Source organism: Ursus arctos, unplaced genomic scaffold (genome assembly GCF_023065955.2).
Source record: "Ursus arctos isolate Adak ecotype North America unplaced genomic scaffold, UrsArc2.0 scaffold_8, whole genome shotgun sequence".
Classification (NCBI taxonomy): domain Eukaryota; kingdom Metazoa; phylum Chordata; class Mammalia; order Carnivora; family Ursidae; genus Ursus; species Ursus arctos.
The window spans coordinates 48,939,398-48,966,331 of NW_026623100.1; the positions used below are offsets into that span (position 1 = coordinate 48,939,398).

The window sequence follows — 26,934 nt, forward strand, 5'->3', positions numbered from 1 at the left end:
CCAGGTACATGAAGATGCTAATCAGTGTCTGTGAATGAGGGAAGGTGGGCATCCGTACATGCAATCATATAAACAAGTTTTGTCTGTAGTAGTTAGGGTTGCGTGGTGTAGAAGGGTGAAAACTAACACTGTCACTTGGGTAAGGACCAGTGGGTGGGTAAGCGGATGTGTGGATGGGTATATGCATGGGTGGAAGGGGGATATGGTAGAAGAGAATGCTTCTGTCATGAGTGCCAGGAAGTTTACTGAAATGTGTTCTGAAACGTTGCTAGGACTCATCCCTATTTTTCCCGGCCCCCTATCCCTGAGATGCCCAAACTATTCAACATGAATCTCTTTTGCTACCCTCAAATACTTCCAGGACCTCTGTGGGCCTCATAAAGAACTGCTTGCTCACAGTGTCTCTCTTACATGCAGCTCGTGTGGGTCCTGTCACCATATCAGACCTTTGAGAGGATGCTGCCTATTCTGGGCTGAGGTTTTCTGGGGGAGAACGCTAGAACTGGACATGGGCCAGTGGGTTTAGGTGGAAAGGTATCAAGCAAAGTTAGGGTCAGTGCTACTTCCAGCCCAGTGCTGGACACAGACTTGGCCAGGTGCTCTGAGGACCCAGGTGCAGGGGGCCATCGGAACTATTGGAAGGGTGTGGAGGGCACCACCCAGCCTGTTGGAGGAGGATGGGACTGAAACCAACAGATGTGCTCAAGATTCTATTTTCAGTTCCCCAAAAGGTCTTCTCCTTGACCAAAGCAGTGTGACCGTTGCCATGACAGTTGCTATCTTGGTCCCTCGGACTCTCCCTCAAAAGGTGGCATTACTTTTTAAATCTTCTTAGGCCAGTCACCATGAAACTCGATACTGACCCACCTGGGGTGGGGATGGGCGGGGCACGGCTGGGGCCTGAGCCCTGTGATGGTGGAAGATGTTGGGGTACTAAGAGGGACCTTTGGTTAATGAGTTATTTTTCCAAACAAGACCAATATTCCTACTTGTCTTAGGCTTCGCTGACTCTCCATTTTTGCTGAGCGTCATGGATTTCTCTCCTGAAATGTTTGTAATTAGCTCATTGTTGCATATGATAACAGATGGGAAGAGCTCTTGAATCTCGGTCTGTCTCCAGGTAACCAGGCCATGCCATCCAGCATCTGCTCTTCAGTCTCCTGACCTGACTTTCAAGTTCTTTCCTCACTCAGAGACCCTTTGCCCCTGAAAATGGCAGCTGCGAATAGCAGTTATGAAGGGACCACACTGTGTTTTATAGCTAGGGCTCTTGATCAGGCTCCCTGAGTTTGAGGCCTGATTTTTGGTATTTACTGATTGTGTGACCTTGGACGGTATTTACACTAAGCCTTAGTTTCCTTATGATACAGACTACCTGGGGGGTTGTTGGAGGATTCAGTGACATGATCTCTGTCAGTGTAGAGACATTATATGCATTGCTATTATTATAGAGTAAAAGTCTGATACAGGCTGCATGTGTTGAGCCAAAAGGGGTATTCCTGAAGGTCTGCTCTGTGTAGTTCTGTTCCCCATCTTGAGGATCCACATTTTATTATGGTGCCATAGGTTGGAGACTGTTCCTTCTTTGTTCTCTGAGCCCACGGTGAAATAAAAGCTTGTAGATTTTCTTGAGAAAAACTCACAGAGAGGTAAGACCTTCATTCACCATCCAGTCCAATCTTTTTGTTAGTTTTAGAGTTGAGGGAGGCCTAACTATTACTATGACAAACCAATATTATTGGAAACCTACTACACAAAACCTGCCTTGTGTAGACTATGAGAAAGTCATGGTGGTTTGGGCTTGATAACCCTGGTTTAAGTTACAATTCTACCTCGTACGAGCTCTGTAATTCTAAGTACGCTACATAAACTTTCTTAGCCTGTTCCCTCATCTATAAGGCAAGGTTAATAAATACCTTAGTGTATGGGGTGGGAATCAAGGTCATCATACGGGTGACGATACTAGCAAATGGCAGTATCCTCCTTTCCTCTGCCTCCCCTGCTCTGTTGCCCCTGTCCTCACCATCATCCCTTTTCTTCCCCTATGCAGAGAATCTTGCTGGCTCTAGGGATACAGAAGGTTCCAGAGTTAGGAGGTAAAACCTTCTCTTAAGAGACAAGTAACTACACAGTAGGGGTGGTAAGAGCTATTCAAATCCCGAGAAGACATTGGTAGGTAAATGGAGGGGTAAAAAGGCTGAGAGGAGCTAAGGAGAGAGAGGGAGGAGGTGTCTATGGGGGGGTCTTTCCCATGCCAACGGTCTCTAAGAATTCAGGGAAGGAGTTGGCACGTGGAGCCTAGGGGAGAGGAAGTGGCAGATGGTAAGGGGACTGACTCCCTTGTGAACTTCACTCTTCTCCATCTTCTCTTAGCTTCCCCCTGCCCAGAGCCTTTACATGTGTACTTCAGTCTACAAAGTCTTCCTGAATTGCTAAACCTTCACAATCTAAATTCTACACATTTATTGGAGAAGTCATGAACACTTCCCAGCGTGTTTGAGGACCTCTCTCTGTTAGGACGCAGGGACACTCCCTTCTCTTCTGTCCCTGGGTGAACCGTTCATGTTCCCAGAGAGGGGCAGCACCTCCCCCTGTGCTCCACCCACCCCATCTCACCTACTCAAGGACATCGTTCCAGCATTTTTTCTTGTCTCTCCTGCAGCACCAAATTTTCCTCTGTACTGGATTATTCTCATTAGCATTCAAAAAGGCTGTCATTTTTCTTCTCCTTCCAGATACTGCCTTTTCCCAACTCTTTCCTCCAAAGAATTAGCCATGCACAGTGTCTCCGATTTCTTTCCTCCCATTTTCTTTTGAACCCATTCTGATCAGACTTTTGCTTCTCCCGTTCTATAGACGCTGCTTTTATCGAGTTCACTAACGACCCCCACATCTCTAAATCCAAAAATTCATTTTTGTTCCAGTTGACACAGTTGACACCTGATCAGTTTTTCCTCCTTGTAACATTTCCTCTCTCGGATTCCAGGACAACACCACCCTCCTGATATTCCTCCTTCTCTGGTCAATCCTTTTCAGTCTTCTTTTCTGGTTCTTCCTCATCTCACCAAGTTCTTAATGTGGAGTGCCTCCCAGCTCAGTGCTCGGATTTCTCTATCCCTGCTTGCTTGCCAGGTATTCTCTCACGGTCTGTGAGAGACTTTTAACACCATCTGTATGGTGATGACACACATTTATGCCTCTAGTACTGACCTCTATCTTCCACATTACAGGGTCTTATATCCCGTTGTCCACCTGTCGTCTTTGCTTGGTTGTCTGATACGCATCTCAGACTTAGCACATCCAAAAAAGGGACCTCCTAAAGCTTCTGTAATCAAGGTAGTGTCTATTGGTATAAGGATGGATGGACAATAGATCATGGAATGGAATCGAGCTCTTAGAAATAGACCCAACTTTGTGGTCAATTGATTTCCAACAAAGCTATCAAAGCACTCCAGCTGGGGAAAGGGAAGTCTTTGGGGTTAAAAGAATTATGCCTGGAGAATAAGTTGAAGGAGCCCCTTGAAAGAAATCAAATGGTAGCCAAATGGAGCTACTCTTATGATGGTGACTAATGCTTGCACCTCCCTTGATACACGCTAGGCTGGGTGTTGAGCACTTCACGTGAATTATTTCATTTAATTTTTACAACAGTCTTACAACTAAGGCCTTCAGATGAGAAAACTGAGGCACAAAAGTCAAGTAACTTTCTATTATGACTTGTAATCATGTTTGCCCAGGCAATTATAGACGAGCAATGCTGTGGGAAAACAGCGTAATTATTTGTCCACTGCATCTGGCCAGGCTCATAGTAACGGCTGACTTGACCCCTGCTGCTAACTCACCTGTGCTCCCCAGTGGGGAGAGAGCACAGAGCCCCTGGCTTCTGTCTTTGAGATTCAGCTTCGGGTCCTCCAGTGGCCACTCTGGCCACCCATTTAGTTCAGTAAAACATTAGGTCCCACCTTGTTCACATTTATAACAACCCTCCTCCTCCTCCCCCCAGCACAGGTCCCAGGCTGAATGGCAGCTTCTGGGAAGATTAAAAGAGAAGAATCCTTAGGAAGATGGCATGTTTGACCCTTTGTTCTGTGCAGCACCATGAGCACTGGAAGGCAGAATTGTAGAGATTTCCAGAGAGCAGCGTTAGGCAGGTGGGGATTTGATCACGGGCCCACCACTGACCAGCCGTAAGGCCCTGCCCTTAGCCTCTCTTCTCTGTAAATTGGGTGTAAGATATTTCTTTTTTTTTTTTTTAAGATTTTATTTATTTATTCGACAGAGACAGAGACAGCCAGCGAGAGAGGGAACACAAGCAGGGGGAGTGGGAGAGGAAGAAGCAGGCTCATAGCGGAAGAGCCTGATGTGGGGCTCGATCCCATAACGCCGGGATCACACCCTGAGCCGAAGGCAGACGCTTAACTGCTGTGCCACCCAGGCGCCCCGGGTGTAAGATATTTCTTGATGTGAACTTATTTTGAAGCATAATATCTCTCTCTCTCTCTATCTATCTATCTATGGAATAGTGTGCAGATTATAATATAATTGTACAACTTGACAAATTTCCACAAATTTCCACATTATTTAACAAAGCTCCAGAAACCCCTTCCAGTCTCCTGCTAGGCACTGCCTCACCCCACACTCAAAAGTAATCCCCATCCCAATTTCTCATTGTATTTTTAACTGGTTTTGAACTGTATATAAATAAAAATAGATAGAATATATCTTTTGTGTTTGGTTTCGTTTGCTTATTGTCATGTTTATGGGATTCATCTATGCCACTAGGTATAGTTATAAAATTCTCCTTCGGTAATGGTATTTCAGTGTGTAAACATATTATAACTTAGTGACCCATTCTATTATTAGTGGGCATTTGGAAAATTCTTGTATTTGGCTTTTATAAATGTAGCAGCTCTGAAAAATTTTACACGGGTTTTTGGTGGACAGAGACACAGTCATCTAGGAGTGGGATTGCTAGGTTATACCGTATGAAGAATCTCTCGTAGCTTTCTAGAAATTGCCCAACATTTTAATGAACATTTTTGACTTTGCAGTGTAGTGAGACTTAAATTAGGTTTGTGGAAAGCACTCAGTGTGATCTTTGGCAGATAGATACATCATATTCCATTAAGTTGAAGGGCCATAAAGGACTTTAACATTTCCTTACTTGTTCATTTAGATCATTTAATTGTCTTGTGATTTATATAATGTTACAATGAATGACTCTTGATAGATGTTTCTTTCTTTTGAAAAATTTGCTTTCAGTAAATTCTCCTGGTAAATTCAACTCGATCAAAAGATATGTGGCTATAGGGGCGCCTGGGTGGCACAGCGGTTAAGCGTCTGCCTTCAGCTCAGGGCATGATCCCAGCGTTATGGGATCGAGCCCCACATCAGGCTCCTCTGCTATGAGCCTGCTGCTTCCTCTCCCACTCCCCCTGCTTGTGTTCCCTCTCTCGCTGGCTGTCTCTATCTCTGTCAAATAAATAAATAAAATCTTTAAAAAAAAAAAAAAGATATGTGGCTATAAGGACTGTGCCCCTTAAAAGGCCCCAGAGGGCCTGCAGAGGAGGGTAAAATGAGGAAGCAGACCTTCTATGCCATAGCGCAGGGGAGTGGGATATGAAAACAGGTGGCTTATGGCTTTCATGGAAGAGTGTCTTGTAGAGGCCTGTAGGGTAGGTAGAATGGGAGATGAGGGTTTTTATAAATGATGGTGTATTTTATAGCAACTCAATATTTAGTTCCTTAGGAGATAAATTGGGTAATTAGAAAAAAACAATGTATAACAACCATTAAATCAGGAAGAACAGAGAAATCACAGGTGCAAAGATTCACTTTATTTATTCATTTCCCCCCAAATATTATTAGCATGATTAAAGCCAAAGAGGGGGAGGCAATAAGGTGGGGAGAAGGGCCTGCAACAGGCATGGGTCTCTGATGGGGAAAGGGCCGGAGGCCTGATGGGGGAGGCAAGGAGGCTGGGACTGAGGGGCAGGTGGTGGGGCCGGCTAGGCCACACTCTGACACTGGCTTCTTTGGAAGCTCTTGATGAGGGTGGAGGGCAGACTCTTGTGAGTGACCTCGCAGGAGTAGTTCTCATGACTTTGGTACTCCGTACTGGACATCGTCAGGGTGCTGCTGAGGCTGTAGGTGCTGTCCTTGCTGTCCTGCTCTGTGACACTTTCCTGGATGCCTGTGTTTTGGATTACACCATCCACTTTCCACTTGACGTTGACGTCTCTGGGGTAGAAGCCATTCAGCAAGCACACGACAGAGGCACTGCCTGTGTGTAACTGGTCCGGAGATGGTTGGAACACAAAGACGGATGGCTGGGCATCATTCCCTGATGAAGGAAGCACAGAGAATGGTCTCTAAGTAACAGGGAAGTTCTCCACTTGGGTATATCGTTTGTGGGCAATCCGAGAGCCCAGAAGGGACAGACAGAGCAGCTTATCCTGTATAGCAGTGAGGGAGGCCAGGGAGCATCTCATCTCCACCATCTTGGGTTTTTCTCTAGCTCCTACCTCTTAAGAAAGTTTTAAATTGTTTTGTTTGAATCTTTACAGCCATTTTAAGGACTTTTTGCTTTCCGACCTCACCTTACTGCCCTTCTGCAGTAAACACGAGTGCTTCAGCCAAAGACACAAGAGCCATTTCATCTGACCCCCTCAGAATTGAGAAGTGAGAACAGGTCTTGGACCCCCTTACACAGATCGTTTCCCCCATGGCTCTCCGAGAACCGTGCAGTGATAGCAGGCTGCCTCATCCTTCCTGAGTTTTCTTTGAGTGTGTGAGGTCCAGACCCCCCTACAGAGTGGCTCCAAGGCCTGAGTCTGTGTGATCAGGCCGGCAACTCTCTCACCTCTCACAAAGGCCTCGAAGGAAGACAGAGCCCTGGTCTGATGGCTGTCATCACGTGGGGCGATAACAGACCAGACCAGGGGAGTCAACTGTAACTTTGGCCACCTGCCTACGAGGAACTGGCTAGCTTCGGTTCTGACCCTGAGCAGCTGCCAGATGGCCTCCTGGAAATCCCCCTGGTGGGCATTCAGGTCGGAGAGCAAGAGCTACAATAACAAATCAAGAACTCCTTTGCTGGAAGAACACTGCAGATAAGTGAACAGGTTTTTATGAAGTTAGCCTCCATTAACCAAGAAGTTCAACCTAAGATACTGAACTTTTTATATTTTGATATATTTTTTTTCTCTTTTAATCTTCATTACTAATTTTTTCAGAGAATTTTATAAAATAGCTTTGGCAGCAAAATAGTGTGAGTTCTAGAAAAAAAGGAGGGAACGTATTCTATGAAGATACTCCTATCTGGGTAAATCTTGACACCTTTAAAATATCCATCCTGCATTAAAATATTAAACAATTAGTATATTTGATATGGAAATTCTTATAAGACATTTTATTAGCTTTTAATGGAGTTTAAAATTAGTAAAAAGGTTTTTAGAAGTCTCTAAGATAGTTTTAAAATAGTTTAAAATACTTACATAATTTAAAAAGCTCTGCAAGAGTTTTCAGAGTTTTAAAACAGCTCTAAAATAGTCCTATTGAATTGTTGCAGACCAAAAATAATCTTTCTTACACATCATATTTGAAATCAGCTGAAGTAAACAACAAAAAATTACTGAACTATTTTAGAAGGTATGGGATAAAATACCCAGATTAAAAAATTTCTATCACAGAAGGAAGGTATTGGAAAATACATTTATATTTAGTTTTTTTAATGGCATTTGTCTATGAGGAGATATTTTGTACAACTGAAACATAATCCTTCCCAAGCCATTATATTTTTGAAAATTAAAAGCATGTCACAAATTTATCTTTTCTCTAACAGTGTTTAATGTGAACTCAGTAAAAAGTTGATTGATCAAAACCGGAGTGGGCAGATGGCCTTAAAATTAGATTTTTGCTGATGGGGATTCACCCTGAAGGAGTTACATATATTTCTTTCTTTTAGATTGCACTTTTGTTATTTAAATATATTTGATGAGAGGAGATTGAAATTGTTACATGTCATTAAAAAAAAAGTAGCTTTAAGTTTTTTATAAAAAAATTCTCAGTAAGAGGATATACTAATGAATGTGAATTTTAGCTCTGAAATCTCTAATAAGTCAGACTTCTCCCTATTTTTTCCATGTTAGCTCAGTGCCCACACATTTCTATTCTTTTCTGTTAGCGCCATGACTTGTATCACTGTGTTGGAAAAGCCGCCAGAGCAGAGTGGAACAGACCGTGGCCTTTAGCCGTTAGGCTCACTGCCACACGGGCACGGTGGCCAGGTCACGAAAGTCATTCAGTCATGACAGAAGACCGCCATGAGGCCTACAGACCACACAAGCCGTGCCGTGGCCTCTTTGGCGGTATAAAAAAATGACAAGTAGTAACAAGAGAAATAAAAGAACACACTCACTAAACTATTTAGTATTTTTCTACAAGTCTGTGGGCATTTAAAGTAACCAGTTATTTTATTTTCCTTCATTTAAATGAATTTCTTAAAAACGGATTTTGGCGACAACCATCTTTTCACCATTATGATAAATCATTTTACAGTTAGTCTAATATAGAAATTGGATTTTTAAAAAGGCAGTATCTCTCAAGATATAGACTCTCTGTAGAATTTATGAATATTGATAGTTTATCACACATTTTAGACTCTAAAGATGGCATTGCTGCTGGTTCTCAAACTATCTTTTACATGGCAAACAAGTATACTTTTCTAACTTCTTACTGACTTTTCATGCAGTCTATTGAATTTAATTGTTATCTTATAAAATAATTTATCAGAGGAGAGAAAATAGACTAAGAAATACATTTCTCTTCTGTATCATATGTAATGAGCAAAAATCAATATAACATTTGGCAAAACGCAACAAAAATTAGTTTGCTTTTTCTCTTGAGCTCCAAAGATTCTTTTTCATCTATACTATTTTCCTTTTGAATCTTACAATTTAGATTAATCTTTTTGTACAAATCCATTTTTGCAGCTGAGTTTTACTTTGGAAGTTTGTGATAAATCTGAAATAGTCTCATGTACTCATCTGCACAAATTCATACGTAAGCCTCTAAAAGTCAGTACTGGCATTGAGACCCAAATTTCAACAAGCGATAGAGAAAAATCTACTTACGTTTAATCTCCAGACGTGTCCCTGGGCCAAAGGTGGTCCACTGTATTAGCTTAATTACTTTCCCCTCAGCAAAAACCTCTGTTTGCTGCTAAGCTCATTAGACTGATGGAAATAGAAAATCTGGCAATTTAGATGCCATGTCAACTAACTAGCTCTTCGCTCTTCCTTGAGACAAACTGATTTTTAGTACCTTACTCATCTGATTTTCGGAAGAATCCCATTCTCTTCGGAATTGACCTCAACTCACATCCCATACGTGAAAAACCCCAAATTTCACAAATCGACAAGAAAAAGGACTAGAAAAGTGTACTTACGTTTGATCTCCAGCTTGGTCCCCTGGCCGAACGTGAGCCACAGCGAGGGCTCTGACACTTAGCCCTTAACAAAAACCTCCTTCTGACGCCAATCATAGTAGAAAGGCCAGTTCAGAGAAAAATCCAGCTGTTTCTCTTCCATTCTCCCTCACAAAGCCTATTCTCATCACAAACTCAACAATTTGTTTAGCTGAAAAGGTGGCTATTCTCTGTTTTTCTGCTATTTACTTTTTGGGTCACCAGAAATGGCTCATTTTATCAAAATGTCACAAATTTGAACAAATGATACAACAGGACAAAAACCTCACGAAGAATTGAGCAAAAATGTACTTACGTTTGATCTCCAGTCTGGTCCCCTGGCCGAAAGTGAACCACAGTGACTTCTCTTAACCTCCATCTCTACAAAAACCCTCCCTGAAAAGGTAGCAAGCCTCTCTCCCCAGTAACCCTATTTTGATTTGGAAATCTTAAAAATTAGCCCTCAGGTAGCCTCCAGTGGAACAGTTTTCCCTCCTCTGTACCTAATCTGGGAATGAAATTTGTTTTATCCCTGACAGGTAACTAATTAGAACACATGAAAGTCAAAAAAAAAAAAAAAAAAGCAAGCCAATTAGAAACAGTGAAGAATCGGTTGGAAAAATACTTACGTTTGATCTCCAGCTTGGTCCCCTGGCCGAACGTGTACACACAGTAATTCCTTCTAACTTCCCCCCTATACAAAAACTGAGTTTCCTTTTCTGACAATCGATCAAGGCTCTCTTTAGAATGTGTAATTATGCTTTGCCAGTAAATTTCTGAAACTATCGCTTAGATGAGTTATCCTCACTCATTGACTGAATTTTGTTCTTCATAGAAAACGTGCCACCAATTTTCCAGTTTGTTGACAGATTTTATCTTTGCCCCAGAGGATGTCAGAACCTGGTTTCAAAGCGTCCGCTTCTATAGATCCCTTCACAGGCATAGGGATTATAAGACACAGACAACTGAGAAAGGAAGGTTTGGATTTTACTCACGTTTGATTTCCACCTTGGTTCCTGCGCCGAACGTCCACCACAGTGGTAGCTCCCCATTGTGTCACTGTATAAAAACCCTTCTTACTGAAGGGGAACCGAGCCCTGGGTCCGCTGCTGAAGCTGCACTCTTTTCCCAGCAGGTGTGGAAAGCCCAGGGCTTCCCTGACAGAGAATGTTTCCTTAGGTGAGATCTAAAATCCTGGAAGAGGATATATCTATTTATGTCTATGGCCTGATGGTCCCTTTCTTTAGTAGTCTACCATATCTGGACTTTCTTTTTCTTTCTTTCTTTCTTTCTTTCTTTCTTTCTTTCTTTCTTTCTTTCTTTCTTTCTTTCTTTCTTTCTCTTTCTTCCTTCCTTCCTTCCTTCCTCCCTCTCTCCCTCCCTCCCTCCCTCTCTCTCTCTTTCTCTTTCTTTCTCCCTTTCTTTCTTTCTTTCTTTCTTTCTTTCTTTCTTTCTTTCTTTCTTTCTTTCTTTCTTTCTTTCTTGAAAAGTAGGCTGAAAGGAAATTACAAAGAAATCAAACAAGTTTTAAAAATTACACTCTTTTATGCCTTCTCCTGGAGGTGGGGGAGCTGTTGCAAATGATAAACCTCAATCAGTGTAATTACGGGATTCTAGTTTCTCTCAGTTACAAATTATTAAAGAATGTTTTTCTATTTGAACCTCTCCTTTGCCTTGATGTTGTTTCAAAAAAGGTAGACTAAATGTATATCAGATCAAGGCCCGTGTTTTACTTTGAAAGGTATTTTGGCATTAAGCTAGAGATGACACACGAAACTAAAACAAAGATCAATAGAGATTTTATTTATTTATTTTAGAATGAGAGCGTGAGCCGGGTGGGGGATGGAGGGAGACAGACAGAGGTGGAGGGAGATGGAGGACTTCATGCTGAGCTCAGAGTGTGGAGCCTTGTGTGGGGCTTGACCATGACCCAAGCTGAAACCAAGAGCCAGACACCCAACTGACTGAGCCACCCAGGCGCCCCTAAAACAAAGATCAATAGAGTAGAAAGTAGACTTCGTTGGTCATCTCTTGTCAGGCGGGTACCCACCATGTTCAATGAGCTGAACTAAGTGCATACTATCTTTGGAGCTGCCAGGGAATCATGGCATCCGTGGTGTTTCCACAGTAACCCCATCAAGGACACTAAAGATCTCATTTTAAGTGCAGCTCCACTTACTGCAGTCTTGTTTCCCTCTTAGCCTTCCATCCCCACCTCAGCATACATTCCCCTCACCATGCTCCATTCCTTACGGTTCTTCTGTGGCTTCCAGGTCTCATAAAACTCTCTCTCTCTCTGACTGGAAACTCCTTTACTCACCTGTGTTAGCTTGTGAACAATGAATTCTTTCAAAACTCAACTCAAGAGACCTTCTCTTGGATTTTCCCCCAGCAAGTGATCTCTACTTGGCAGAGCACAGAGGCAGATCTAGAACGCCTAATTGTTCTTATCTGCTGTCAGATTCTTTCTACCCTACTAGATTCTAAATTGATGCTTCATTGTCTTGTATTTGGAACACCCAGTCCATATCTTTACTTGGCAAATGTTCAATAAACATTTGCAGAATAAAGGAAGAAAAACCACCTAACAATGAATAGTTGAAAATCAATAATGGACAAGAGCTAATAAATTATAATAGACCAAGGACTAATACTGACTGCTGCAATTGTAAGTTTTGCAAGGGAAATTGTAACTGTAACTCTGAGGGTGGGGATAGGTTTCCTTGATTCTGTCACCAAGAGCTTTGCTCTTGTCTTTCATAGCAAAATCAGCAGCAGATCTCCCCAGATGATGAGGAAAGAGAGGAATCTTGGAGGTAGAGAGAAGTGAGAAACTGTTAAGTGGACATTTGGTGTGCAAAATAGTTGACTGAGGGCATGGTCAGCATAGATCCTAAAGAGGATAGAGTGATTTTCTCTATAGAGATACAAGCAATACCAATCGTTGTACTTGACATTTATTGAGCACTTACAAAGTGTCAGACTTTGTACATGAATCACCACATTTAATTATCCCCCCAGATCTAGGAACTAGAAACTGATATATTCCCTATTCTGTAAATGAGGAGAGTTGAGTGCAGAGACTTTAAGTAACTTCACCATAGCAGTGAGTGGCAGAGCTGGGGTTGGAACTCAGAGCTCATGCACTTAATTGGCCCTGGGAGTAGAAACACCGAATGCAAGCAGCATGCATGGCAGAAAACACTGGGGTGGGGGAAGGGATAGGAAACTCCGTAAATTGTCCTAGGCTTGGAAATGAGTAGACAAATGTGCTCAAATATGTGTACAAGATTGCTCCTCGAAATGTTGTTTAAAAGTTGAAGAAATGGAAAATAACTGAAATCTTTATCAATGGGAATTTGGTAAAACTAATTATGTTAGAGCTTTGTAATGGAGCACTAAGCAACCAATAAGAGGATGAAGTGGGTTTCTATGTGGTCACGTGGTAGGTGTTCATGAAAATACAGGCTATGGAATGGTATGTTTTGTGTGATATTCTGATTCTATTTTAATGGATATATATGAATAGAAATGCAGGGTAATTCCTGAAGGAAATACAATGAGCTATATTCAGTAGCTATCTCCTGGGCTTAACAGAGGTGTGTTTTGGGAAGAGGAGAGCGGTGACACTTTCTCCCCTTCTGTATATTGTAGATTATCTAATTTTTAAAAATTAGGTGAATACATTCATTTTGTGGTTTTCAGGAACAATAAGACTGCATCAATTTTGATAAAGAGTAAGCTCTGACTTTGCCTACCAGAATTCTCAGTATTCGTGTACCGTGTATAAATATAATTTTAAATAATATACACACATACATGAGTTTTCTTTGTCAATTAAACATTCTTCTATAATCTTTAGATTGAGAATGCAAAAAAGGTGGTTTTCCTGGTTCTGCCCAGGAGATACTCTTTTGCAAACATAGGAGATGTGGGGGTGATGTAGGGGCTGGGAAATGGGAATGATAAAGATGACAAGACTCTACAAAGGTTTATGTTCCTCAATGAATAATGTGAAATTGGGACCTAATGTGAAATTGGGATCTAATTTGAAGAGTACAACTGAATGATTGTACTAAGACAGTATTTGCTACTAATAAAAAGTGCTTATAAAAACCATTGTGGCAAAAACCATTTTATTGATCACATATAGTAGTGATCGATAAGAATGGCTGTTGTGATGTTGTAACATAACATGGGTCACTGAGAAATGGTTGAGATACTTAATATGTGTATGGTTTATTATTCGAAGGCAAAGGTTGTCTCCTGTGAGATTCTGTCAGGATCTACTATTCTACAAAATGTCCATGATGGACCTTGATAATACTGATTTTACTGAGGAAGGGCAAAATGCCAATAAACTAGTCTGAGAGATTCTTGAATTTGTATATAAGAGTGATGGAAATAGAAATTTGGGGGGAGCATTCCAACAAACTCATCACTGAAGCTGTTTCCCATTTGGCCCCCAGCAAAGTTCGATTCTTAGAATAAATTCTCAACTGCTGTGGAGGAGAGAGAGAGAGAGAGAAAGAGAGAGAGAGGAGGGGAGAGAGAGTAAGAATGAGAGAGACACCAAATGCCCACCTGTAAGTCATCCTGAAAACTATTGGTGAACTATCTTATCAGTGTTCTTCACATCTAACATTTCAAGAAGCACTTTTTTTGCTTTTTATTTGGCATAATGAACCATCCTGTTTGGAGAGGTCCACCTCACTTGCAGCAGTAACATATAGTAAGTCACCTAGCTTGTCAGGGACACATGGCATAATTTTGCTCTTTGCAAGGTTTAAGGGATGGCAGCTTCCTTACCTGGCTCTGGAATATTTGTATCTGATAATCCATCTTGAAGTCTGTGGTTCAATATTTTTTTCTAGCTCATCAATCACAGTAGAGTCCAAGGTAGGTGATTCTTTTTACTTCAGCTTGACTCCTCCGTAGGATTGTCATGGCTGTCATTTGTACTTGATTTAAGCTGATAGCCCACAAGGTGAAGACAAAATTCTGGAGTCCACATTCAGTGGTGCCTAGAATTTGACCAATTGCCAGTCTTCTAGGTGGAGTGCCACAGACTGACATCTGTCCTGAATTCCTAAGGGGTAAAGCTGGCTCCATAGCTGAGAGGAAGTGAGACAGAGGAGGTCACTTGAGAAATTGCTGCTTCCTTGTGGCTTTGGAGCTGTGTCTGTTTCCACTTATCTCTGAAGAAAGAGGTGCTGAGAGAAGCAAAGTCCTTTGCCCAAACATGTGCACGTTTGTGCCATCAACATGACCCAAGATTTTTGGCCTGCTGTGGAAAACGTAGATGCTCATGATATTTCCAAGAAGACATGCAGGCTGCAGGTATTCTCTGTCTTCCTGGAGTAAAAAAGAAAACAGCAGTACCAGTGCTGGGGTTTATTACCCTTGGAGAGGCTCAGCCACCCAGATTTACATATCACGTGGTGTGGTTTCTGGTTGGTTATACACAAGTGGTAGGTCCCTTGAACTCTGCTCTGGAGTTCCCTGCTCTCCCTTTGTTTGTCCCCTTAGCATCTTATCCTAGTCCTGTGTCCTCTCTTAACCTACCACCAAGAAACCCATCATGGACAACTACTGTGAATGGGCTAGCTCTGGATGCAGTTGTGAAATTGATGAATTCAGGCTTGGTTCTTCATACCTTTTTTTCTTCTCTGTTTCAAATCTTCAGGTCCCTCATGGGCACTCTGTCCTCTCCCTCCTGGCTCAGGACCTAGCCCTGACTGCTCCCATCCCCCACGCGCCACCCAGTCTTGCTCATCTGGGGTAAGGACCTGGGCTCAGATCTTTCTTGCCCACTGTCCAACACTGCCTCATGCCTTCAACATGTATAATCCTGATCCCATCCAGAAGGATTCTGATCTGTGCTTTCTGTTCCCATTAGCTCTTCTATTCAGCTCTGTGGGTCACTTGGTTACCACTTGACCTAATATTGTGCTGCTCTTGCCTCCTGCCCTATTCTTCCTGTCCTTGTGTGTTTCTTTCTCTAAAATAATATTCTTTAAAATCTTTTTTGTATTTTAGTGGTTTTTTGTTTTGTTTTTTGTTTTTTTTAACAAGCAGGTATTGTGATGGAATGTATGTGTTTAATCCATCATCTTAACTTGGATCCTTCTTTAATTGGCTCCTTTGAGATCTATAAAGAACTTATCAGACTCAACACGCAAAAAACAAAAAATCCAATCAAGAAAAGGGCAGAAGACATGAACAGACATTTCTCCAAAGAAGGCATACAAATGGCCAACAGGACACATGAAAAAATGTTCAACATCACTCAGCACTAGGGAAATAGAAACCAGAACCACAATGAGATACCACCTCGCACCAGTCAGAATGGCTAAAATTAACAACTCAGGAAACAACAGATGTTGGTGAGGATGCAAATAAAGGGGAACTGTCTTACACTCTTGGTGGGAATGCAAACTGGTGCAGCCAGTCTGGAAAACAGTATGGAGGTTCCTCAAAAAGTTAAAAATAGAGCTACCTTATGACCCAGCAATTGCACTACTAGGTATTTACCCAAAGGATACAAACATAGTGATTTGAAGGGACATCTGCACCCCAAGTTTATAGCAGCAATGTCTACAATAGCCAAACTATGGAAAGAGCCCAGATGTCCATCAATAGATGAATGTATGAAGAAGATATGGTACACACACACACACACACACACACACACACACACACACACTGGAATATTACTGAGCCATCAAAAACAATGAAATCTTGCCATTTGCAACAATGTGAATGGAACTAGAGGATATTATGCTAAGCGAAATAAGTCAGTCAGAGAAAGACAAGCACTATATGATTTCACTCATATGTGGAATTTAAGAAACAAAACAGATGAACATAGGGAAAGGAAAGGAAAAATAAAGTAAGATGGAAACAGAGAGGGAGGCAGATTATAAGAGACTCTTAACTACAGGGAACAACCGAGGGTTGCTGGAGGGGAGGTGGGTGGGGGGAGGTGGACGATGGGCATTAAGGAGGGCACTTGATGTAATGAGCGCTAGGTGTGGTATGCAACTGATGAATCACTCAATTCTACCTCTGAAACTAATAATACAGTATATTTTAATTAAATTGAATTTAAATAAAAAATTTTAAAAAATAAATGGGATTAAATTAGGCTGGCTGTTGGCTCTCCCTCCCATCCTAATCAGCAGATACATTTAAAGGTTATTAGTCTGGTGCTGGTGAAAGAGGAAGCACAGATCACTCCCTTCTCCGTTGTCCTCCCTCCCCCTCCTCCCCCCAGTGTCCTGATTATCCTGGCAGATACCTAGAGTTCCAAACAAGACAGAAGGATGGGAAGAGGGCAGGCCTACAGGAAAACACACGCACACAAATATCAACACGGAAACACAACTGATTGAAACAAGGAATAATTGGACTTTTAAGTTAAATATAATGGATCTGTCTACCACTTGCTCAAAATCCCCCTTGCAATGATATAAGAAATATAAACATGAGAATAAATTTATTTTGTGGTTGAAAATCAGGAGGAGTCCTATTAGAAGAAAAAAAACATTTGTGGAAAATCACTAAGATTTAAATTTTTTTTTAAAGATTTCAATTTTGTGATTGAATTGATGGAGAAACTGAAATCTAGAATCTTCCATTCCATTGCAAAAATAGGAGGGGTCCTTGACATAGCCAGTACTAAGTTTTCCCCACAAAGCCCTGGAAAATGCAACTTCAGCGTTATCAGGGACTGGGTCTGGGGGTGGGAGGATGACGCTGCTCAAGGGGGAATAACACTTGGGCTGCCTCCACTGAACTTGGAAATAAAAGGGGATAAAGTTACAGGCATTCAAAAGCAATGGGATAAAAAAATCTTCCAGGCCACTACAAGAAAAAGAAAAATGGACAAAGAAAATTAAGCCAATCTAGCAAAATTTGGGAAAAGGAAATTAAAAAATCAAGAGGAAAGTATTAGATAAATAGAAATATAAAATAAGATGAAAAGACTAAGTCCAAATAGAACAGTCACAAACTATATAATAAACGCTGTTAAGTTATTCAGAACGTGTAAATGAGGCAAAAAGATGACAATTGACAAAGATTCTCTCCTGGACCAAACTCCACTCAGGCTCCTCTGAGCTCTCTTCTCAAGTGGGCATGGAATTTTGGGCTTCTGTGTTCATTTTTGCATTGTCCAATTTTAGCAAGGATCCTGCTAAGTCGGTTTAACCAGACTCCCCCTCCTTGATATCTGATCGCAGTCAATGTCTGATGGGCTTCCTCGGCCTTCACTGTCCCCAGGCAATATTTGATCACCCTGGCTTGCCTTCAGCAAGAATCCTGTTAGGTCAATTTAACCAGATCCTCCCTTAAATGGGGCTTTTTCTCTTTGTCATTTTCCATCCACTGACCCCCACCCTGCTCCTTGGCTATAGATTCCCTGTTCTCCTTGTGTTGGAGTGGGGCCCAATCTGTCCCTTCCACTGCAGAACCTCATTGCAGGGGTTCCTCCACATTATCGTGATGGTCCTAAGTCTGCCTTTTCTTCAACCAGTGTCTTGAGTAATTGTTTTTTTAACACTATGTATCCTTTCAAGGTTAGTTGACTTGCTAGAGAAATAAAGTTTTTTACTTTTCTAAATACAACTGATAAATTACAACTGATTAAAAACTAGATCTCAAAAGGTTGGATGTTAACCTAGAGAAAACTGATGTCATGAAAATGATAAATTATTTTTGTCTGAGGAGACAGCTGTAATGCTTATAGTCTTATTGCTGTGTAAGACATTAACTCTTTATGCATCTTATGTAGCGATCTTTTTTTTTTTTAAGATTTTATTTATTTATTTGACAGAGAGAGACAGCCAGTGAGAGAGGGAACACAAGCAGGGGGAGTGGGAGAGGGAGAAGCAGGCTCCCAGCGGAGGAGCCTGATGTGGGGCTCGATCCCAGAGCACCGGGATCACGCCCTGAGCCGAAGGCAGACGCTTAATGACTGCACCACCCAGGCGCCCCCTTATGTAACGATCTTATTCTGGCATTGAAAGGGATTTTGTGTGTGTGTGTGTGTGTGTGTGTGTGTGTGTAGACATGTAAACATATGTCTTCCTTTGAACCCGCTTTATCTTCTGGTTTTGTCGTTAATAAGTGAATCTTTGACACATGTTCATAATATATATGCATGACAACTTTCCCTTAATTTTTTGAAAAACTTATACCTTGAAAATATAAACGGGAAAAATTTCACACTGTGAAGACAAAGAAGAGTGAATAAAACAGACGAATCCAGCCATATGCTGCTTACGTGAGATATAGCTCAAGCAAATGATTGGAACGACAAAGGCGAAGGAGGAAGATGTGGCAGGAAGTGCTGACAGAAGGAGGAGCAGTGTGTAATAGCAGAAACACTGAATTAGAGGAAAGAGCACTTTCAGGGACAAAATCAAGCATGATAAGTGGTAAATGATAACAATCAGTTGTAAGACTGAAGATCCTAGACTGTGGAAATCTATTCGTATCAGATTGATTTGTTTTTGTGAATATCTTTTGGGAATCATGGGATCGAGGCAGTGGGTATGGTCATGCTAGTTTTCCTAAGGACAGGAGATGGGTGGGTCTTGGGACTCAAGGAAGGGCCTGTCCCTTGGGACTCAGGGATCAGTAGGGGCTGAGAGAGAGGCTCCGGTGGTGGTAGTCGGAGAGGTGGGGAGGGTCAAATTGTGCCTGGCATCATGGACGTCACTAGAAGGGCAGTGCCTCCAAGCCTCTCATTTATGTTCATACTCACTTACAAATGTTCTTATAGTAGGAACAGTCTGGTCAGGTTGCTGTTATTAAATGGAGTGAAATGCTTTCAGTCTGTGTCCGTTTCCTCAAGATTCAGCAAGCAGGGAAGTTTGTTGAACCTAGCTTGGGTCAGGTGCTCACCCCTGGGCTAGGAAAAGGGGCCCCCGTGACATCCTCACCTGACTGTATCCAGTCAGAAAGGAGAAATTCCTCAAGAGATGAGGTCAGTGTGCTCTTAGAACAGGCAGGGATGCAGTTAGGAAAGGGAACATCCATTGTTCTCTGTCCCTTCTATGTATTTTGAACCCAAAGCTGGCGAATTACGATATCTTGATGATAGATGAGTTCTTACTCACCATTGTGCTTTCAGTGACTAACAGATATCTGACATCCTGACACATTTACATATTTATTGAATAAATGAATGAAATAAACAAGGTTTGTCCAGGAGTCGGGGGAATCAGTTTTTCTCTTTGCTCTGGCATGCTCTAGTCTTTGGTAGTTTCTGAAACCCCGGAAACTGACTGTGGTGCCTAAAACTGGGATTGTCTCCATGACAGCTGACGCTGGAACCCTGTTAGAATGAATAGAAAATAGACTTGGTGCTTCCTTGGAGGGGTTTTATAGGTCGTGGATTGTTGGAGCTAGAAGAGACAAACTGTGTCTAGCTCCATTCATAACAAACGGGAAAACTGGGTCTCTAAAAGAGGAAGTGATTCATTCAAGGCTACATAAGTAGGGAAGGACTGGGACGGGGGGGAAGAACCAGATGTCTTGCCTCCCAATTAAAGCACCTCCATTACATTTCCTGAGGTGCTTGGCAAAATATTTGCAGGCCAGGAAAATTCTTTGCACAGTTGCCATCTGGTCTAAGTTGGAGGGGACTTTTTAAATGCATTATCTGAAATCCAGTGAAAGAATGAAAAATGACCTCATGCAACACGGACATATGTTTCTTTTTTCAGCATGACAACTGCTCTAGGACTCAGGATACCAAACATCATTTTTAAAGCTGGAAAGAGCTTTTAACTATTTGACTTTTATAACAGAGGAAACCAGGGCGCCCTTAATGATACTAAGGTTGCAGGCACACAGTCAGGGTCTAAACCTTTGCCTTCCAAGAGCCAGTTCAGTGATTTTCACTAAATGGGGGTGATTCAGCCAATCTGCAGAATGCATCCAATTAATGCAAGAATGATCTTTATGCTGGTGAATGTATTTATTAAGGGCAATAATAGCTACTCTAATGGATATTGTCCTAAGCTTGAACAATTTCATGTATTAGAAATTGATTTTTTACTTGCATAAAATTCTGACAGCAAAGGGTAGGGTTGTCTTTCGTGCTGTCACCTGGAGACAAAGGCTGACAAAGCCCGTCTGCAGCATGAGGCTTCTGTCGTGAATTGCAAGACTACTGATTCTGAAAGAAAAACCAATCTCAGAATCGCTGCCACCGAATTGGGCTGGAACCAGACTAATGGGGAAGCTTTGGGGATGAGGAGCTTTATACCTAATAAGTTCTCCATTGCTGCCAATGGTTGATGGCCATTTAAGGAGAGGGTGAAAATGGAAGGAGCACAAACTCCCCAAGTGGGTCACGTGATTACTTTGGTCATGTGGTATTTACCTACTTCCCACATCCTGCCGTGTTGCATGGGGTTTTGTAATCAGATTCTAATCTGTCTGCTAGAAACTGAACAACTTCAGGCAAGTGACCCCATCCAGTTAGTTCAGTATTCTCCATTGTGCCTTGATACTGGGTGTTTAGTGATTGCTCTTTTGAATTGAATTTGACAAATATGTGTATTTGAGAATCTATCACATTGAAGCTGCTTGGATATATAATTTAATTAGGAAAAAAATAGAATTTTTATGGATTCATCAACAAATGTCTTTTCCTTCCTTCCTTCCCCCCTCCCTTCCCCCTGTCCCACCCTCCCACCCTCCCTCCCTTCCTTTTTTTTTTTTTTTTAAAAAAAACTCCAGGCTGGTATTGCAGTGGCTCAGTGTTGTGCAGATGGAGTAGTGTAATGTGAGTCCATGAGATATGACAAAAGATATGACGATATGTATCCATCCTTGAAGAAGGTGGGGCACCAGATAACTTGTGAAATATTTTCTAGATGGGTCTGGAGTCTCTCTTGCTCTGTGTCATGTGAGCTTCATTCCAAAAAGTGCCAGAGCCTATTGATATCTCCCAGAGCAGTAGGACAGTGACTAAGGTGGGAGACTAATTGTAGCACTGAGACTTACATGGAATAATCACACAGAAAGACGATGATAGATATAGAAAGTCCTTCCTTCTAGACAGATCATTTCTGTTCTTGCCTGAGAGATTCCTGCTGATTGTTATGTCTTCCCACGGGACTTGGACTTGACTCTTTCTCATAGTGTTGGCATCAGGCCAGATGATGGGAGGAAAGGGGGTCGTCCAGCTGGTCTGCACGTGCTGCTCTGTATGAGCCACGTGCTCCAGTTAGGTCATCCGGGCTCGAGCAGAGGGAGGAAGGTGCTGGAGATCAACACAAAGGGTAATCCATCGGGAAATAGCAACAGGCATGGAACGCATAGACCAAGAAGAAAAGTACATATACTCCTTGAGTCAGAAACCATATGGAACTGACAAAGAAATGTCCAGGATCAGATGGATTCCCTGACGAATTCCACTACACAATAAAAGAAGAATTGATACCCAGTCTTTCCAAACTCTTCCAAAAAATAGAAGAGGAGGGAATATTTTCAAACTCAATTTATGAGGCCAGCACGACCCTAATACCAAAACCAGCCAAGGACACTGCAGCAAAAGAAAATTTCAGGCCAATATCCCTGATGAACACAGATACCAAAATCCTTAACAACATATTAGTAAAACTGAATTCAACAATACATTAAAATCATCATGCACCATGGTCAAATGGGATTTATTCCAATTTCCTAATTGGAAAAGAAAAAGTAAAATTTTCTGTATTTGCAGGTGACATGGTCTTAGACATAGAAAACCCTAAAGACTCCACCAAAAAACTGTTAGAACTAGTAAGCGGATTCGGTGAAGTTGCAGGAAACAAAATGAATATACAAAAATCAGTTGTGTGTCTATACACTCATAATGATCTATCAGAAAGAGAAATTAAGAAAGCAGTCTCATTTACAATCGCATCAAAACGAATAAATGAAATCCGGAACTATACAGAGGATACATTTCTGTTGTTGCAGTCACCTGGTATGTCATGTTTGTTATGGCAGCCCTGGGACACCCATACAGGAGAGACCATGAAGCAATCGTGGGACCTGAAGAATGACAGAAAACCGCCTGGCTTTTCTTTTTGTTGTAAATCACAGACCGGGGGCCGGGGTAGTTTGCAACCAAGAAACACAAATGGTCCTAGCTGGATGCCGGCTTTCTCTACAGAAGGATTAGGAAAAGGGCAGCCTAGAAGAACAAAACATTTAGACAATGACCACAGAGATAGCCAGATGTCACAGAAAGGATTGTGGTTCCAACTTCGCCTATGCCAGTAAAGGCCAAGTGGGGAGCCTAGCTGGTTACCCTCACCAGGTGTAGGGAGGTGCCCGACCACCTGTGGGGATGGTGTCTGAGAGGTCTTAGTGGGAAGCCAGGACTTTCATCCCTCCCGGGTGGTGAGGTGGCAAGGATGTCCATCCCCCAGTGCCGGCGGAAAGCAGCAACAAGGCACTCCTTCCCCTTTGTCTTAGTCCATTCTTGGGACTGCTCTAACACGATATCATAGATGGGGCGGGCAGTTTATTTTTTTTAATTTTTTAAGAAGATTTTATTTATTTATTTGTCAGAGCGAGCGTGCACACAAGCAGGGGGAGCTTCAGGCAGAGGGAGAAGCAGGCTCCCCATTGAGCAAGGAACCCAATGGGAGACTCAATCCCAGGACCCTGGGACCTGAGCCGAAGGCAGACGCTTAATCAACTGAGCCACCCAGACGTCCCAGGGCAGGCAGTTTATAAACAACAGAAATGTAGTTCTCACCGTTCTGGAGGCTTGGAAGTCTAAGATCAAGGTCCTGGCAGATTCAGTGTCTCATGAGGTCCCACTTCTTCCATGGCTGTTGTTTTGCTGTGTCCTCATGTGGTGGAAAAGGGATGGGAGCTCTCTGATTCTCCTCTTGTAAGAGCACTGATCCCATTCTTGAGGGCTCTGCCCTTATGACCTAATCACACCCAAAGGCCTCACCTCCAAATAGGGTCACCTTGGGCATTAGGTTTTCAACATAAGAATTTGGGGGGTGGAGAAAGGGATGGAGAGGAACCTGAGTCCTGGGGCAGCAGTTCCATCCCTGAACCCCTGCCCCGGGTCCTGTGTGGAAAAGGACACTCCCTCATGTCATCGGGCTTCTCTGGTTAGATTCCAACCATGGGTGGTCAGATGAAATTTCAACTGATACAACTTTCTAATATTTTTCTTGCATTGAGGATTGTGAGTTTGGTCTCTACCTTTCTTTATGTTGAGTCTTCGATTTTGGTTTCAGGATTATCCTAGTCCCATGACATGATTTATATTCCTAAATAATGATGGTTTTCCCTCTTCTACTATTTCCTGGATAAGTTTTTTAAAATCCAGAGGTGTTTTTTTTTTTTTTTTTTTTGAGGTTTTCGTAAAACTTAACTAACCATACATTTATCTGGATCCGGACCTTGATTTAAGCAGAATTACTGTAATGACAGTGTTTAGAGACAACCAAAGAAGTTTGAATAAAAACTTGGAATTAGATAATAGTAGAGACTTACTTTTAATTCTGTAGCATAGTAGTTATTTTAAAAAGTCCTTATCAGATAGCAATGTACTAAAATTGTTGATGGATTGGCTTCAAAATACTCCAGTATGTATGTGTGTGTGTTGGGGGGGGATGGTGTATGTGTGTGCATGTGTGCATGTGTGCTGGTGTGTGTGTGTGTGTGTGTGTGATCTATCTTTGTATCCGGTTGGCCATTTCTATAAACATTAAAAATGAAAATAATTAGGAAGAGTGTCATATTGCCTTACTGACTCGCCATAGTAAAGTCAGGGTGCAGTTGTGAAGTTCTGCCAGTAGACGGCAGTGTTGTATAAGCCAACAAGCCTGTGTTCATCTAATGGGTCTTTCAGGGATCCTTGACGTTTCTAGATGACAAGTATTTCTAGTATTACAAGCCAGGTCAGATTTTATTGTTTTTAGACAAAAAGTCATGGAAATATTAGAAGATCAAAAAAAAGCAGGTATAGAGTAATCAAATTATTTTTAAAATAAGTGATTTATAAGTCTTAGGGAGAATTTAGGTAGAATAGTAAAATAAAACCCCCTCTAAACTTATTACCCCTGTATAAACATTTGATCTCTCTGTCTCTCTCCCTCTCTTTTCTTCTCTCTACCGCCACATCTATTTCTCCATCTCATCTGCCTATCTGTATTTTTAACATACTTTTTTAACTTAGCATATATGTATTATATATAAAAGTATATATATAAACATTTTTATATGCACTTTTACCAATGATTTTGGACTTTGATTTTTAAAAATATTTATTTATTTATTTATTTATTTATTTATTTATTTATTTATTTTAGAGTGAGAGAGAGGGAGAGAGAGAGAGCATGAGCAGGAGGGGCAGAGGGAGAGGAGAGAGAATCTCAAGCAGATTCTGTGCTGAGCACTGAGTCCGATGCAGGCCTCAGTCTCATGACCCTGAGATCATGACCTGAGTCAAAACTAGAGTCAGATGCTTAGCCAACTGTGCCACCCATGTGCCCCTTTTGGACTTTGATTTAAAAAAATTATATCATAAAGACCATCATTATAGTCAGTGTAGTTCTATCTGTAGAAAGATTAAGAGATCTTTTGACTCTAACAATAAGCAACATTCTTCAACCAATCCCACTGTATTTTAACTTAAATTGACTTAGGTTCTCTAAAATCATTTTAAGGAGAGGCTGTGGAATATGGTGTATAGAAATAATACAGACCCTGTCACTTGGGTTAAAATCTTGGGTTAAAATCCTTTCTTGTGTGATTGTGGACAAATTACTTATTTTTCTTTTGAGCTCCACTTTTGTTATTTTAAAAAGGCCTATAATATGAGCATTTTTATGAAGTAAGGAAATCTAAAATTAGACGGTCAATGTGAAAGAGCTAGTTTCCTCTCAGCAGCTCAAGATGACTTGAGAATTTTTGCACAAGTTAGTCTATTTATAACTTGTTCCTTGCCCCAAAATATTTGGGTTTAATTAAAAATTTGGAATGAAGTTAGAAAAATAAGAATAAAAAGGCAGAAACCACATTGAAATAAAACATGCTAACCATAAAGATTAAAATGGTCCGAAAAGAAAAAAAAAGATCGGACTTCATTAAAAGTACACTTCTGCTCTTCCAAAGACACAGGCATGAAAATGAAAAGACAAGTTGCGTGCTGAGAAACTAGTCATCAACCATGAATGAAAGTTCCAATTTTCTGTTTTCCTAGTATCAGAGTTGAAGACAGTTTCTCTCTTGGTGACAGTGCATAGGAGTTGTGCATGGGATAATATTCTAAATAACAATTTCATAGAAATTACAAAAGTGGAATTCATGCGACTATTTCCTATACAGATGTTGACTGTGGATAGAGGACATCAGGTGGTAAGGTTGGTGTGTGGCCTGCAAATCCGGCGGACTGTCCCTCCGGTGACCTTGGAGGGATTTGTCCTTGGTGAATGCACCAGAGCCAAGGGGCCACCTCTTAGCCTTACTTGCTCATAAACTCCTGCAGTTGTTTCAAAGCTGGATGGATTCATCCTAATGCCAGCCCAAAGGCCAATTTATTCATTTGCAACCAAAAGAGTAACCGTCTAGTAAACTGGATGGTGGCATCCGCTGGCCAACACACTCATTCCCAGCTCGAGGAGGCGTGGCGAATAGTCGTTGGAATCTCAACTCAGAGATTCGATTAGAACACTGACTCTGTGTTTTATGAGCTGAGTGTGACACTGGCTAAATTACCTAGCTTTCCCTAAGCCTCAGATTTCTGAAATGTGGGAATAATAAGACCTCTCTTATAAAGGTGCTGTGAGGAGTAAGTAAACTAGTGTATACGAATTATTTGGCATAGTGCCTGGGCATGTAGTAAGTTCTTAGTACAGATTGATTCTCCCTGGGTAACCTCACAATAAATTTGCCGATGGGTGGTTGATGAGCAATAGGTCTTTTGGATTATTTTCCTTGGTAATCACGTGATCTTTTTTTTTTTTTTTTTAAAGCAATTAGATGTAATTATTCCCCTGGTTAAAACTCTTAAAAGATTTCCCATTGCAGTTAGACACTCCTTGTCATGTTCTTCTAGGCGGTTCTCATTTTTGGCCACCGTGGTTAGAATCTCCTGGGGGGCCGCCTGGGTGGCTCAGTGGTTAGGCGTCTGCCTTGGGCTCAGGGCGTGATCCTGGATCCCTGGGATCGAGCCCCATATCGGGCTTCTCCGCGGGGAGCCTGCTTCTTCCTCTCCCACTCCCCCTGCTTGTGTTCCCTCTCTCGCTGGCTGTCTCTCTCTGTCAAATAAATAAATACAATTTAAAAAAAAAGTATCTCCTGGAGAACTTTAAAAACTACTGATGCCTGTTTTTCACCCCTAGAGAGTCTGAGGAAACTGATCTGGGTGGTGACTGGGCATCGGGATTTTCATGAACTCTCCAGGTGATTCCAGTGCGATATGACCTGACCCT

The 26,934-nt window shown here is 41.7% G+C and overlaps 1 protein-coding gene and 1 gene segment (V, D, J or C); one reads left to right on the top strand and one right to left on the bottom strand.

Moving 5' to 3' along the window:
- The window catches only part of RPIA (ribose 5-phosphate isomerase A), a 100,160-nt gene that overhangs the window by 55,568 nt on the left and 17,658 nt on the right, over positions 1-26,934 (top strand). The gene's annotated exons all lie outside the window — the stretch shown is intronic.
- Positions 5,821-26,934, bottom strand: part of LOC125283181 (immunoglobulin kappa light chain-like) — a 47,184-nt gene continuing 26,070 nt past the window's right edge. The window contains 2 exon segments of the V gene segment in view: positions 5,821-6,343; positions 10,096-10,133. Of these exon segments, the coding sequence occupies positions 6,009-6,343; positions 10,096-10,133 (373 nt within the window).